We start from the raw sequence: 15585 nt of genomic DNA, 5'->3' as shown, positions 1-15585 counted from the left end.
TTTTAGTTTGAAGCACGACATATGTTCCCACACAGTACGCGCTCTTAATTCTGACTGCATTGGATAGTGCGTTTCTTAAGGTGTGTTTTCTGTTGCTGTGAGAGTTCGGTCCTTACGTGCGTGACCCGGCGAACTCCTCTCCCTTTTCTCGCTGAAATTAATTGGTCACAAAACAGCTGCTGTCAGCGTGAGCCTCCGCTTTTTCTTGTTGAAGACGGCAGCGGCCGTGTCCTCGTTTACTGTTTTTGGAAACTCCAGAAGCAAATGGTAAACATCTTCCACTTCTAGAAGAACATCCTCCTGCAGAGTTATAAAATATATATATATATATATATATATATATATATTTTCAGGGAATTGTAAGACTCACAGGCCAATTATGCATTTTATATGACATCCAGCCATCCAGTGAAGCACAGCGGAATCAAAGCGGTTCATTATACGTGTTTGGGGCAGAGGGGGTGAGTAGCCGCTAACCTTGGACACTCTCAGCTGGCACTCTGACATGGAACGAACTTTCGGCAGCTCCACTGTCAGCTCCACGCTGCGAGGGACTCCCGCCGCATCGCTCTTCACCTCCACCACATACTCGGGCTCCTGAGGCCCCTGGAAAGTGCTGGAAATGACCTGGATCAAATTCGCCTTCGTCTGCTCCGCCGGCCTGCAAATGATTTGGGCCGCGCTGTCCTCCTCCGATCGCTGAGAAGAGGAGATCTGTCGCAGGAGGGCGGCTGGAGTCTGACTGGCTGTGAATGAGAGAAACTGGTGGGAGGATGCAGACGACACTCCCTTGCAGGAAGGGAGCCACGCGCCCTGAGTAAAGAGGTTTGCCGCAGCTTATCAGAGTAAGAGGAGTGAAATTTTGCTGTAGTATAAAGTAACTCACAACTTACTGTAGTAAACAATAATATTGTACTGGTTTGACACCATTTTGAAGTAGGGGTGCACTGATTGCAGTTCTCTGGCTGATTACCGATATTTAAAAATATGCTGATTCTGATTTTGGCTGATGCTATTTTTTTCGTTTTTGTCTGAAATGTCACTAAATATAGCAAGAAAGTCAGAGTTGGCAACAGTGGGGTCGCTATTGGTAACTGCAAACATGCAGACATGACCTAACCTGGTGGGCCGGTCTGACAATCAAACCTCTCACGGCAGAGCAAAAGAGGACAGTGTCTGATTTTTAGGCCTTTGTTGAGGCAGATAAGATCAGTGGATAAGTTCGGCTTCACATGTAAGTATCGGCCAATCACAGACCTCCCAAAATTAAGAAAATCAGGGCCTATTTTGAAGTAATGGCGTAATAATGCAAATAAGCCCTTTCACACACCAACAAACCTTAATTTTTAAAAGAAAACTTAGTACTGGAAGAGAAAGATATAAACATCCAAAATGAAATGATAACCAAAACCGAAAAATAAAATGGAGATGCAGAACACTCACAACTGAGACGACAAATAAAATACATTGATGTTTGTGTCACCAAAATTGCCTTTCACCAGAATGGAAAATTAGGGATGCACAATATACCCAAACTAACATTGATATCAGCCAATATTCATCACCTTTTAACATCTCAACATCAGCCCGATAAATAAAACCTGGCTGATATTAACACACGATATTTATTTCAATCTTGTTGCTGTTTGTTTACGGTCGGGTTGGTCATTTAGTATTTGTTTGGTGATGTGGCAGTGACAGTCATGCAGTGCAGGATTCTCAGATTGGAAAAATATTATTGGCCACAACAGAAGTATTAATATCGGATATAAATATCTGCCCAAATTTCTATATTGGTGCATCCCTAACGGAAATGAACAATCTCATTTGAATTACACATTAGTTGATTAATTGCTTATTTTTACAAGTTTGGGGAGGTTACTGGGTTACTTACTTGTTTCCAGTTGCTTGGAGATGATTGGCAGCTTCTGAAAGCCGAGCCGACACTGTAAGTCGTCCGGGTTACCTTTCGGACTGTGGCTGACGACGCTGTACTCCTGAGATAACGACATCCCGTGCTGTTGCTGGGCAAAGCTCAGGGCCAGCATATAGATATTATTAATATCTACTTTATCCTCTTTCCTCTTCTGTAGCACTGAAGGATTTAGCGCCACATCCAGCACAGCGAAACAGCCTGCAGGGGTTAAAACCTTTGAATGTCTTGCTCACATCGTGCAACACAGACGAAGGTCGTGCAGCTTACAGCCACCTTGGTCCTCGCCGTTGCATCTCTCTAGTTTTCCTCCGCACAAAGGAAGGGAGCTGCTCTGATCCTGAGGTGGAGGCACACGCTTCCAGCTGCAAATGTTAATGTAGAGCAAACCTGGCTTTGGCTCCTGGGAAGGACACAGATGAGCCTGAGACTTTTACATACATTTGGCATAAAAATCATACAAATGTACTGCTACTAAAGATGCATTTGATGCATTCAGTTCCCAGGGTGGAGTGATAATATATCAAATATTTTTCTGGGTTTAACAAAAAAAACAACAAAAAAACATGAAGCTGGTGCCAAACTTTGAATTTCCTGTGAATTTTGTCTAATGCACTTATGATCAAAATAACCCATAGGACTACAGGTTCCTATGGGTTATTTTAAATGTAATGGATAAACATTACATTTATCCAGTAATGTTTGGATAAATGGACATAAAATAAACCAAAATGAGCTTGATTATCTCCATTATAATGATTGATATTTTTTAAAGAGCAATCAGACAATCAGAACCCATTTTATTTATGGTATCAGTTGTGTGGTTTATATTTCTATTTTATTTACTGTTTTTTGGTTGTGTTTTATTTTGGATAATTAAAATGTCTTCTAGCTCCAGTGTTAAGTATTCATAACAAAATTAAAGTTTATTAGTCTTGGCAAGGGCAACTTGAATTATTATACAATTATCAACCTGAAAAAGGTTTCAAAAGAACAATTTTTTTCTGCAATAATCACTGGGACAAGTTATCGTCCATCAGAATGTGTTATTGTGACAGGCTTACGTGTAAGCACATATGAGAACCAGTAGAGTTTGTATGAATTGGTGTTCAAACCCAGCTTTTCAGTGGTTGTTTTTCACAAACTTTTAAAAACGTTAAAGTCTGACCCTTTCCACAACCTTAGTGTTAGCCTAATTTATCCATTCCAGAACTGTTTTGATGGGTTGTTGGTGTCCTGTTGAAATGTGTAATTGTTTACCACCCGAGTGTCAAACTCATTTTTATTTTGGGACATTCTCACTTGTCAACAATGACAAATTGTTGAAATATGAAGAAATGGCTGTCTTAACTAACAACTTTGCATCAATGTAATTTGGCAATGTAAAGATAAAAAAAACTGTTCTGATTTGATTTGTAAAATATTTATTACATAAAAATAGGGTGTTGGATTTAACCCTCGGGCCTTTAGTTTGATACATATTTCTGCTGTCTAGTTGCTTATTGAAGGCAAGATGAAGAATTTTGAGGTATTCTTCATTTTTTATTATTCCATCAACTTGAAATACACCATTCCAACTTTCCATCAGCAGGATGCTGCTGCCACCGACTGCTTCAAAGTTGATATCGTCTACTTGGTTAATAGCCTCATCATGACGTTTTCAAACGTACTTTTTTCTCCCATTTTGACCGAATATCCCAATGTTTTGTCTCCTCTGACTGTAAAACTTTATCCAGACGGCATTTGACGTCCCCATATCTGCAAGTGCAAGCTGTCCTAATCAATCAAGCGCACCTGCTGCTGCTGCCGACCGTCCAGGAAACTCACCAGTATCTGAGTTCGCACACACGAATGGAGCTCAGGCGGTGCGTTGAATTCAGCTCCTCTCTTCATTTGTTCCTCTATGAACTTGCGGTACGCTGCTGGGTCGCTTTGAGACAAGTCGTCCAGCATGACCCAAAAGTGGCTGACCTGCTGTAAAACATCTTCCCTTCCGCCGGTGCTGGACATCATACGAAGGTGAATGTCTTCCTTTAGCTTATAACTGCTAGCTAGTTGGTAGCTGGTGCTTTAAACTGCAACCTCCGGTTGTTTTTTTATTTGGTGTAGCTAAAGTATGTCGAATGTCTTATTAACTCCACAAGTAAAGCTAACTTTGTTAGTGTTGTTAGTTGCTATAGAAACTAGTTTTTAAAGTATCACACAGTCGCCACCTGGTGGTCAAGAGGTGTTTTTGCAGCGCAATAATCACAAGACATTGCTTTCAGAGGGGTACAATTTATACTCGGTACATAAAAGATATAACATGTATGTTTATATTTTCACTCTCGTTATGTGTAGGTCAGTTAACTGACATTTAAAGTATAAATAAAACACAGCCATAGTTCTCCACTATCCCAAATGACTCAGCAGTATCCTCCTCTTTTTTTGCATCTCTTGTTCTCAGTAATTCTGCAAAAAAGAGTGATCATCAGTCAGTGAAAACTACAATTATGTTTCATTGTAAGCAAGTCAAAATGAATGATAATGGTAGTGTATGATGATCATAATTAGGCGTCATGTTGTGAACATCAATTTTTACAGTGCCTTTCACAGTCATTCACACCCTGTAAATTTTTTCCACCCTTTTTTTTTTTGCAGATTAGTTACAAACTTCTCTGATAAATCAGTGAACATAAAGTAGGGCATAACTGCTAAGTGCAGGGAAAAAATGTGCACTGTACAAATAAAAATCTGAAAAGTGTGGTGTACTCCTGTGTGTAATTTAATCTCCATATACATAAAGGTTCAAGTAAGTGTAAAGTGGTGTAATTACAAATTTTGTGCCACAAGTTCTTCTACTAGGTTGTCTGCTTCTCCATTTTCTAGTTCTGCATCCCCAGAACCAGACAATGGAGAAGCAACATTCAGTTTTTGTACTCTTATAATCTGGAACAAATGTTCAGAAATCTGCAAAACAGCCAAAACGCTGAGTTCCTTTATATCAAAGTGAAAAGCCCACCTTTTCAGAGCTGCCTTTGATTCATAACAACTGGAACATTGATAGTTATATTTGATGTATATTTATTTAAATTTGATAATGGCATTTCAAAAAATTTGTTTCTTGTTTCACAATTGGCTATCATATTATGTTTTTATGGTGTAAAGCACTTTGAGCTCCCTTGTTGCTGAAATGTGCTGTATAATAAACTTGACTGGACTTCTGTCACATACAATAATTCCCAATGACGCCTTTTTAAGTTCCAAGTGGTATGAATAGTTTCGAAGCATTATAACTTCTGTTGATAAAAGTGTCTACCTCAATCATGTCGTAGATCCAGTCCAAGAATTCAGCCACTTTGCTGTAAACCCCGGGATGGTTCGGCTCAGCGCAGCCTGTCCCCCAACTTACGACTCCTGCAAGCCTCCACAAATTTTCATCCTGGCAAACAAGAGGGCCCCCGCTATCCCCCTGGTAAGGTACACAGAGAAAGCCTTCAGTACAACCGTACACAAATGAAACAGGGTGTACATCTTTATTAATGTTATAAAAAAAGACAACAAAAAGTACTTTCTAGTACATGCATCCAACCTGACACGCATCCACTTTTCCTTCCGTGTAGCCGGCACAGAGCATCCGTGGAGTGATCTCCCCGTTGTACATGCAGGAGCTGTTGCATTTCTTTGTGCTTATTATAGGAACTGGGGCTTCTTTCAGGGTGTCGGGCGAATGAACTGAGAGAGGAAACATGCATTCAGGGCTGGCCTGTCAGTACAAGTGTCACGCTCTGTCAACGTGCCTTTAAATTAGACTTGTTGCACGAGTGAAATGTAGGTCTGTGTGTAGCCGCAATTCACCGCCGTCGGGCTGTGTGTATCCCCATCCAGAGATCCAGCACTGCGTGCCACCTGGGAGATCATAGTCGTACGGCGGCAAGCAGATGGGTCTAATTGTGTCTATTTAAAAAAAAAAAAAGGGGGGGGGAGGAATTAAAAAAAAAACACTTAGCACTCTGATTAATGTTTGACAAATCTATATACACTGTTACAGATTTTAGCAGCCTTTGTAAATCCCTTTAGATACATTGTAAGTTTGTAAGTGCAGTAGCTTAATCTCACACTGGAAACATTTCCTCACTTTTGGACCTTGGAAGCCAGAAGGACCTCACTCAGTTTTCTCCTATGTTGCAAAGGTTGAGCGTACAAAAAGTGAGATCCTCTTAATCATCCAGAAATCTCAAGTCTCTCTTGTGTCATTTTCTCTTTTCAGCTCCACCTGTCGGCTTTTTATATGATTTACACGCGAGGACTGATATGACCATTGAAGAGGACTGATTGTGTGCCTTTTAAACCATTTTTGTTTTGATGTTGCCACATGTTTTGAATCATTATATTATGTGACCCATATCCAGTTTTCTGGTTGAATACAACATTTTTTTTTTATTTAAAACATCCTAGCATTTCAAACAGTTTGTTTGAAGAGCGTTATAGATGCTGCATGTAGCCATTCTTTCTTCACTCCAAACCCACTTGGAGTATTTAACGGAAGTGTCAATCTTTGTCTTATCTGTTAAAGTATGCTCTGCTGGTAAGAGTCCAGGGAATCTTCATGTGTTCACATTTATGGTAGGAGAACTGAAACAGCAAAGTTTACTTATTTATAGCTGCTATAAAGGCTTGGTCACCCTGAGGTGTCACTGTGTGCTCATGTTGTCTTTGAGCTTTGAATGTTTCTTTTTTTCCTCCCATCTCCTTTACAAACCTTTGAAGTGAGGGTATTTCCTTTACTATCTGATGTCTGATAAAAAAAAATGTTTAGCTTGAAAATAACCTTTTGAACCACAGTCAAAGGAGGTACAGAAAAATAGTACTTTGAAACAACTCTGACAGTACAGCAGTGCAGGATATGAAATAAAAAGGTTTATTCTGCCACTTTTAGACGTTGGACAAAAGTCAGACTTCATGAGGCATTTCAAAACTTGTTCAGATAATGTGGTCTTGTTAGTGGAAGGTTTTAAAATGATTTGTCTATTATTTTAAAAGGGGTGTGTAGACTTTCAAGTCATTGCACATTACTAATTGAACATGTTAATTAGTGACATTTATTAGTACTTTGAATTATTAATTGCATCTTTATCTGCTTGGTGTGTGGTGGCAAGATAAATCCAGTCCTACAGCCAGTGGCTAAAAGAAATAAGGCTTGGTGTTGCATCATTTTGATTCCCCAAGGAAACGATGTGACCATCAACTAAAGTTCCTAGAACCTGTGTCTGATTGTTGTATTTTCAGATCACAATTGTCCAGCGACTTACTCAGGCTTGGGCTGACAAAACAATTGAAAATCAGAAAAACGTATCCCTGAACCTTATGATTTGCATTTAAAAAATTAACAATTTTATTTGCTTCAATATAAACTTGCATGTTTTATTTTATTATTTAAGCAGATAAAATAAATGTCACATGAATTTTTGTGTTTAATAAGGGGGCGGGGGAAGGCCCACAAGTGCTTATGACTGATTTGACGTCAGATCAAAAAGTTCAGACTGTTTTAGAGATGCTAGTGATGCCAGAGAGTGTGCAACACATTTCTTAACATAGGGTTCAGTCCCCACTCAATACAAGAACCCAAATAAACGGATTATTATAATATTTAATGTTTAGCGTGAGGTTATGCTAGAGTCTAGCAGCTAGAGCATTAAACGTAGAATTAAGGCTTACGTTTCCACCGGTTTTTGTATGAAAACCTCGTCCTCAGACACACCTGAGAAATTGAGGGGTCTCCGCAGCTTCATCAGCGCTATGTCGCTGTCGTGGCTTCTGTGGTTGTAGTTCTTGTTGTAGATGATCTTCTCCACCACGTAGCCCGTGTGCTGAGCGATTTTTGCCGAACTACGAGTCACAATGCCCGCATAGACCACCCAGCTGGACACATGTGGTAGCCTGTAGCTGACATTTCAAATGGAAAACAGTCGCAGTATATGACTGACTGCTGCCCTTCAGAGGTGCTCCGACCTGTGACCCGTAGCGCTGTTAAGTTCAGCTGCCTTACTTGTGCACACAGTGGGCTGCTGTTACTATCCATTGACTGGTGATGATGGACCCTCCGCAGGTGTGACGATTGCTGTAGTAGAGGCTGACCTGCCAGGGCCACCTGCCCAGCAGGGCCTCAACGCCTCCTATTATCCTGGGCAGCTTCGCTCGGGTCCCACACTCTGCACAGAGGATCGTTTATCAGAGACCTGTTTGGTCAGAGAGCGCTCCAGCAGATCTAGTCACTGATTGTTCCAATATTGAGCTTTTCACAGGGGTTTTACAGAGGTTTTCATGTTGGGTGAAAATGCTGAATCAAAAGTTCAAGCTAATTTGCTTACCAAAACACTGCAAAGCAATAATCTTCCCTGTGATGCAGCTCTCTCTAAATGAAAATAAATGGAGTAACTAATGAGGCGTAATCAATATATTAGCAGTTAAATCTGTGTAAATATGATGGCCTGAGATTAATCACCTCACCTGAAGTACCACATGTTTTCTAAGCTGCTCTTCTGTTCTGAGGTAATTTGTATGAAACCATCCGTGTAGTTTGGCCCAACGTCTGTGAGATTCACTCCTTTATGCCTGGTCAGTCTGGTAAGAAAGCGAAAATACGAGTGGGAGACGCAAATGAACACGCTATGTTTATGTCTTGAACTCTTCCCTATTGAACTTCTTCATATGCTGTCATGCAAATCTAAATGCATTTACATTTTGTGTGATAGACCAACAAAATGTAGTGTGTGTCTGTGTGGAAAAGGACACAATTTATTTAAAATCTGTGCTATGGATGTGTGTCCAGCACTTCTGAATTAGTTGTTTTTTTAAAACTTCAAGAGACGTAAGCTTTTGTCTGTTATGCTTTGCAGAAAAGTTCAGACTGAACTGAATTGTATGGGCAATGTATGTGAAGATCAGTCTTCAAGATTTGGCCCAAATTCTGAACTGGATTTAGGTCTGGACTGTGACTATGCCATGGTGACACATGAATATGTTTTGAACTAAATCCTTCCAATCCTAGCCTGTGAGTTCACATGGTCGGCCATGTCAGTACTTCATCTCTGACATGTCTGCTGTGTTCCTTGGTCTGCATGATGCTGCTTGTTGTTCACTAATGTTCTCCAACAAACCGGTGAGGCAATGAATTTTATCAAGGGGTAACAGATCAAAAGGGGCTGGATACAAATGAACCCCATACAATTTTGTTTTTATTTATTTATTTTTTGTCTGTCTTCCCCATTATTTCCCACTACTTTGTGTTGGTTGGTTGCATAAAACGAATCAAACAATGCCGAATAAGAGGGGTGAATATTTGTAAGGAGTAAAGTTTAAAAAGCAGGTTTTAAAAAAAGGGGGAGTTGTCACTCTGATCTCAGTCTAAATGATGATGTTTGCGTGGTGTTTGTGCCGTCACACCTCAGATAGCCCAGCTGCCTGCAGACTAGTGTTCCCAATGATGAGTTCCACCTCTCGGAGCACACCGGCAGCCAGGTGTGCAGCCTCCCCAGCTGGATCTCCAGTAGGGAGTTCTCCGGGCTGATTCTGTAAAACACTGAACCTGATTGATTCAAAAATCCCTCCGGAGACAAACTCTCAGCCAGCAGTAATGAATAGGTGCACAGGGCGATAAATTTTGAAAATGCACAAGTACCTGTGTTAATATAGTTGGCACAAAGAGGTCATTAACCGTGATGTTTCTTTTACGTCAGTCAATGATATTCTCTCGCAAGCGAGGCAAAGGACAACAAGAAGCAGCTGTTGTGTACAGATTTAGCTGCCGCTGATGTAAAACTCACTGCAGAGGTGACCCTTGATGCCGTGTAATGAATCACTTGACAATAAACTGTGCAGCAACACACTCCTGCTCTGACTGTTAATTCATGAAGCCGAGGGAAACGGACACTTAAGAAACGAGAAGAGAAGCAGACCTTTCCGTGGGTGGGAGACGGAGACATCATCAGTCACGTTGCAGAAAGATGTCTCCTTCGTATCTCCAAGCCCGACCGAGGTTTGGGAAGAAGATGGCCTCAGCAGAAGTTTGACTGAACGCAGAGAGCAGTTTGAGTTTTAAAATCACCCCGGCAGATGAGCAGCTAAACCTTGTTTTTCTAAATGTTACCAGTCGTTCTGAATTAGTGCTTGGAGCAAATTAAAATCTGTGTAGTAATAAAATTGACAGAAATAAATGATGAATCTGGAAAGACTAACAAAGATCTAATTTAGCATGATTTACAATGCTATCTTTGGTGCAGCTGTAGGAAAAAAAATAGGGTAAGGACCAAAATACAGTCTGTTTTATTAGTATGAACCAGTTTTTTTTTTCCTACTTTTGGACCTGGACCTGAACTCAAGTAATCCTTATTTTTACACCCATATGTTACATTATCCGAGCGGCTTTTATTTACTGCCAAGCTCCCATTTTGCATCCTGTTAAAGGTTTTTAAATAAAAATGAGAATAATGAATCATTTGAAGACTTAAGCATAATTAGATTCTTTCTACTGGTGCCAGATGAATTAATTGGCCAGACAACAGTGTCAGCCCTCATTAGGTTCTTCCAGGGTTATCTGTGTTAAGATAAGTCTGCAAATAAGTAATAACAAAGTGCAGCACCCAGAATTGATCATGAATAAAACATGTGGTGTTAGTCGAGTTACTACATATTATTGGGCTTTTTGGAAATTAGCATTAGCTCTGAGATTGTATAAGCAGTGCTTTGCAAAAGTATTCATACCGGTATCTTCACATTTTGTTACACTACAGCCACAAGGGATGTAGTGTGATAGAGCACAGGGCCGGCCCAAGCCTTTTTGGAGACCTAAGCAGATTTTTATTTGCCCCCCCCCCCTCTCCCCCATACCAACATGTCTACACCAGATGCTTTATTATTCCTAAGCTGCTCTGTGTGTAACATACTGACTATCATTAGCGTCATTTGTAGTTAGCTTGCATCATAGCAGTGTCATTATGGCTGTTTCTATCCTTGTGGGAGTAACAAACAAACAAAAAAGATTTAGATTTTTAAATGCAGAGTAGTATTCGAGTGTGGCATATTATTTCAACTATTTAAAAGCAGATGAACACAAAATTTACAGTAAACAAGTTTGATATCTCATATTTCCTCAACAGCAGGAAGATAATCTATTTGTAACAACTGTAAAAATAATATAGAAATAGTTTTTCTGTGTTGAATAGCATTTAGTTTGTATAATTTACAATGTTATTTTATATATCGATATATTTTATCATGCTAGCTTGGTGCTCTTGAGGCCCCCCTGGTGGTGTGGGGGCCCTAAGCAACCGTTTAACTATTAAGCCCTGATGGAAAATAATTATGAAGCGAAAGGAAAAGCATGCATTGTTTTTAACTGTTGAAAAACTATGTCCTCTTATCAGAATTACTTTAATAAATTTTGATATTTCCAAAATACACATCTGATGAAGGTTCTAAGACAATGTGAGAAAATTATTTTTCTCTTATAGCCACATGTTGCTAAATATGAAATAAAATGCCTTCCAAAGTCACAGAATTGCTAAACAGAATCCAGCTGTGTGTGATTTTTCAGTGAACACGCAGCATCATAAAGACCAAGAAACACAGCAGGCAAGTTGGGGGGAAAGTTGTGAAGAGGTTTAAAGCAGGTTTGGGATGTAAGACGACGATCTGTAATCTGAAAGTGGAGTGTGGCACAACATGACTGAATTCACTGGCTTTGACAAGCTGGGTAAGGAGAGCATTTACTGAAGAACTAAAAAGAATTGAGAGCTCAACCACCCAGGAGACGAAATCTGTCAACAGTACAACTCTGAGTTTTGCACTCCAAAAAATGTTCTGTTTGGAACAATGGCAAGTAGAAAGCCATGAGGACAATATTAAACTTTTGACCTACATGCAAAAACACTATGTGTTGAGGAAAAATTAAGGCAAATTTCTGCAGAAAGGTTTTAATGTGGTCCAGCAGACTTCTGCAGACTGTTATTTGCAAACACCAATAAAGTGCCTCACACTGTGTCCGCTCTGGAGGGAAATGGCATATAGGTGGTTATGTCTACTATTCTCTGTCTACATTGGGAACATCTAAACTATACTTCCTACTTTGTATCAACCAATAGCATTTTTGGTAATGTTATTTGTCAGGTGAGAGCTTTTGTTTGTCTTACTCGATAAATATAGAATTGGCATGAAAAATAAAACTTCAGAACTCTTAACATATTGCACTCCAGACAGTCTTATAAATGGTACATTGACGATATATTTGCAATATTTTGTGCAGCCCTAGTTGGTGTATGAACAGAATGCATAAATTGCATCCAAATAAAAGTTCTTGTCATACATATGTTCTGTCTTAACATGCCTGTGGATCTTGGTGTTCATGCGGTGGAGCTCACCTATAGGAATTTTGAGAACTGGAGGTTTAAAACAACAACTTTTAAAATGTTGAAAGATGCTGTTTTTCCTTTCTGACTGAACTCTATTGTCAGCGCTCTTGGAGAAATACTCCCAAGAGTTGCAGCAAAAGATGACTCCACAAAATTTTAACTGAATATAATTTATTGCCACATCCCCCCCCCACCTCCCTTGGCATTAAATCCCAATAAAAATTCTGAAATCTGTGACTTTTTAATTTTATAAAACGTCAAAGTTTAAGGAAACTTGTCTGAATAGTTTTGTGAGGCACTGGATCCCCCTAGCAGTTTTAACGAGGCTTTTTATTTTTTTTTTTTGTAGCACATTTTATTTTTACTTTGTAGCTCCAGCTAAGCTCATTTAGTCATTATTTCTCAGACACATTGACTCACCTAGAAACCAGACACCTACAAGTAAGCCTCCCAGGAGTCCGACTGCGCACACCGCTGCCAGCAGCCTCACCAGCCTATGAGCTGCAGAAACAGTTAATAAAGGTATTTATGCCTTCAGAACCCTGATGTGAGCTGAAAGGTGCGATCAAATGTCAGCTGGTAAATCTGTGAACACACAGCACCAACACTAGAAGAAATTAAGCTCTTGTTTTTTTGTTTTTTTTTCTAGGAATATGATACCAAGGAATTGAAATACTAATATAAATGTTGTTGTTTTAATGAAGAAGTGATTTGTTAAGTAGTAGACTGTAGTCACTGGTGCAATCAGCTGCTGTTATAGGTCACCTGGTTGGTGCTTACCGTGAGTTGTAGAGCGAGTGCCCTTTAACCAGCCCTGCACCCCTTTGGTTGCCGCGACCCCTGCTGTTGTCTCCGAGTGAAAGGGATGACTGACGGCCACTGGATTTTCAATCACTGACAATGCGTCTCCATCAAGACTCTGCGGGAATTACAGTGGGGCATGTCAGGTTTCATTTGTAGCTTTTTTTTCCTTCTTCTTCTTCCGTATGACACAAATTTGGCAACCGCGCTGACCATCTGCTCCAGAGCAACAGTCAACCTGTCAGGTTCTGTCGAGTTTAATTAGGACCTCTGTAACGCTGAATATTATCTGCCATTAACCAGCCTCCGATGTATGCAGTCAGGGTGGTGAACATCTATGTGTGTGTCAACTCTCTCCCCCTGCTGATTGAGGCATAATGAGCTGGTGGAGGCTTTGGCTTGTCGGTTTTTGTTTCTTGGATGCACGTTGTGTTCAGTGCTGTATTTCTTCATCATTTTCAGACAGATTTTATGACTCCTGAGTGTCTGTGCACAGAGCTATCTTGCCAAGAAGCAGCTGTTTCTATAAGCAATTTATCGCAGTAATTATGGCCTGTTTCTCACTATATAGGACGTGCATAGTCAATATCTTACAATTACTGTGCACACTTCATCTGCATACATACAACAGTGCTTATTTGCATATTATAATTTCTTTAGAGGGCTTTTAATCATTCATTCGAATCGTTATTTTAGTTTTTTGAGTGAATACCCTCAAACTTTAAAAAGCAAACAGGATGCACAAATTGAAATTTATAGTAGATTATATCTAATCCTCATATAGTCAAAAAAGAATACAGGCTCAGATACATACAATCGAAACAATTAATTGAAAAAAATAGTGATGAATCAACTGTTGAAATTAATTTAGTAGCACTAACTGGAGTATGTAGATCAGTAAAATAATTACTGATCTGAACATATTCAGGGCAGTAATTAGGCCAAAACTGTTAAAAAACAACAACACCAAAAAAAAAAAAAAAAAAAAAAAAAAAACATTTTGCATTTAACTTTTAGCCAGAACTCCTCAAGTGGAATAGTTTAGCTTCACTTGGCTCAAAGGAATGCTATTTTATTCCATTTTAGGCAATAAAATGTTTATTTTCTTACTTCAATTATTTTTTTAAATATTTTATTTGCATATTTTACTTCTAGTATTCTATTTAAAAAGGCTCAATTTGTCAAATGAGAAATGTATGAAAATTTGTCTTTTTTTGTTATCCAAATGAGCAATAGAATAATCAATTATTCAAATAATTTTGTTGCAGTCATGCATACATGCATAGATAAATCCCCACTAATATTTGGGTAGCAAGTGTAAGAGAAACCATATGGTCTCAGTGAAACTACATGGTTCTTGTAGCTGATATGTTTTTGGTATAAATTTGGATATTTGACCATTATACTTGTCAGAATTGGCAGGATTCCCTTTAATTAGCTCTTTTAGTTTTATGTTCACTGCATTTTATTGCATTTGGCATCAAACTCATTTCAGAAGCTTAATATTATTCTGCTTGACCCAATCTAAAATCGAGCCCCATAGTTATTACCCAGTTTACGGATGTTCGTTTGAATTTAAAGTTGAGGACTTCAGATGTTCTCTATTATTCCTGTTGCTGGTTGTAGCGCATGTGAAACAGGCTTACAGCGTGACGCTGCCGCCATCGTTCCCTCCTACATCTTGTCATTGTCATGGGGGCAAAAAGCTCAGTCTGTTAACCATAACACTTTTTTTTCTGACTTTGTCTTGCTGTTGACTTGTTTGTTTTTTTGAGCATTCCTCCTCCTTGCTCAGCAGTGACTCAGTCCATGGTAATGTGAACTTTGCTTCACTGTGAAGAGTGACTCTGGTGTTATATCAGTTTTCAGTTCATAGAAAATTTGAGCCCAAGTTGTTGGTTTATCCTTGAACATCCGTAGGTTATCTCTAAAAGTTGACTGCTCAGGTCAGATGGTTGGTGCAAAATATACTCCGTTTTATGATCAGATGAGCATCGAGCCATTTTGCTGCAGTGACAAAAAGGCTGTTTGAAGGAGTCAAAGTAAGGCTTTAAAACATATAAACCCTGAAGCTGTTCAGCATGGTGTTGGATCATGGGGTGGGACTTTTTCTTGCCTTTTGCACTAAGCAGAGCTAAAGATAATAGAAGACCACATCTAAATACTCTAAATTAAATCAAGTTTGTAGGTTCAACCTCAAATTAATAAACCTGGATGGAGGCCTTTTCACTATAACAAATTTTGCTGGATGATAAACTGTTCCAGACGTTATTGCAATAAACAATAATGTTGTTTTGAGATAATTTTTAAGTGATATAATTGTAACGTCAAAATAATAATGCAAGAACACATTCTCAGAGATCAATAAACTTTAAATTTTAATCAACATTTAACACTGGGACTGGGAGACAAGTAAAATGAATTTAGAAGTCTTTGTAAATAAACATTTTCTTCAAAAAAGGG

The 15585-nt window shown here is 39.2% G+C and overlaps 2 protein-coding genes across 2 annotated transcripts; both read right to left on the bottom strand.

Moving 5' to 3' along the window:
• Window positions 1-165: 165 nt before the first annotated feature.
• pih1d2 (PIH1 domain containing 2) lies at window positions 166-4010 on the bottom strand. The gene is made up of 5 exons (XM_014986860.2): window positions 3761-4010; window positions 2204-2336; window positions 1895-2134; window positions 478-746; window positions 166-300 (listed from the first exon to the last, which is right to left on the bottom strand). Exons 1-5 carry the CDS (start codon window positions 3944-3946, stop codon window positions 166-168), a joined length of 963 nt encoding a protein of 320 aa, XP_014842346.1. The 5' UTR covers window positions 3947-4010.
• A 1082-nt stretch (window positions 4011-5092) lies between these two features.
• On the bottom strand, window positions 5093-13249 carry tmprss5 (transmembrane serine protease 5; the record flags this gene model as incomplete). The annotated part of the gene is made up of 11 exons (XM_014986849.2): window positions 5093-5384; window positions 5505-5647; window positions 5771-5869; window positions 7674-7858; window positions 7962-8124; window positions 8284-8327; window positions 8423-8536; window positions 9359-9494; window positions 9871-9984; window positions 12742-12822; window positions 13102-13249. Coding segments are annotated over 11 exons (1443 nt in total), but the record flags the coding sequence as incomplete, so codon positions are not given.
• Window positions 13250-15585: the final 2336 nt, after the last annotated feature.

Source organism: Poecilia mexicana, unplaced genomic scaffold, assembly GCF_051168715.1.
Source record: "Poecilia mexicana isolate PSO_F unplaced genomic scaffold, ASM5116871v1 scaffold_13, whole genome shotgun sequence".
NCBI classification, from domain to species: domain Eukaryota; kingdom Metazoa; phylum Chordata; class Actinopteri; order Cyprinodontiformes; family Poeciliidae; genus Poecilia; species Poecilia mexicana.
The sequence above is the reverse complement of the archived record's forward strand: the minus strand, read 5'-3'. Positions and strand labels throughout refer to the sequence as shown.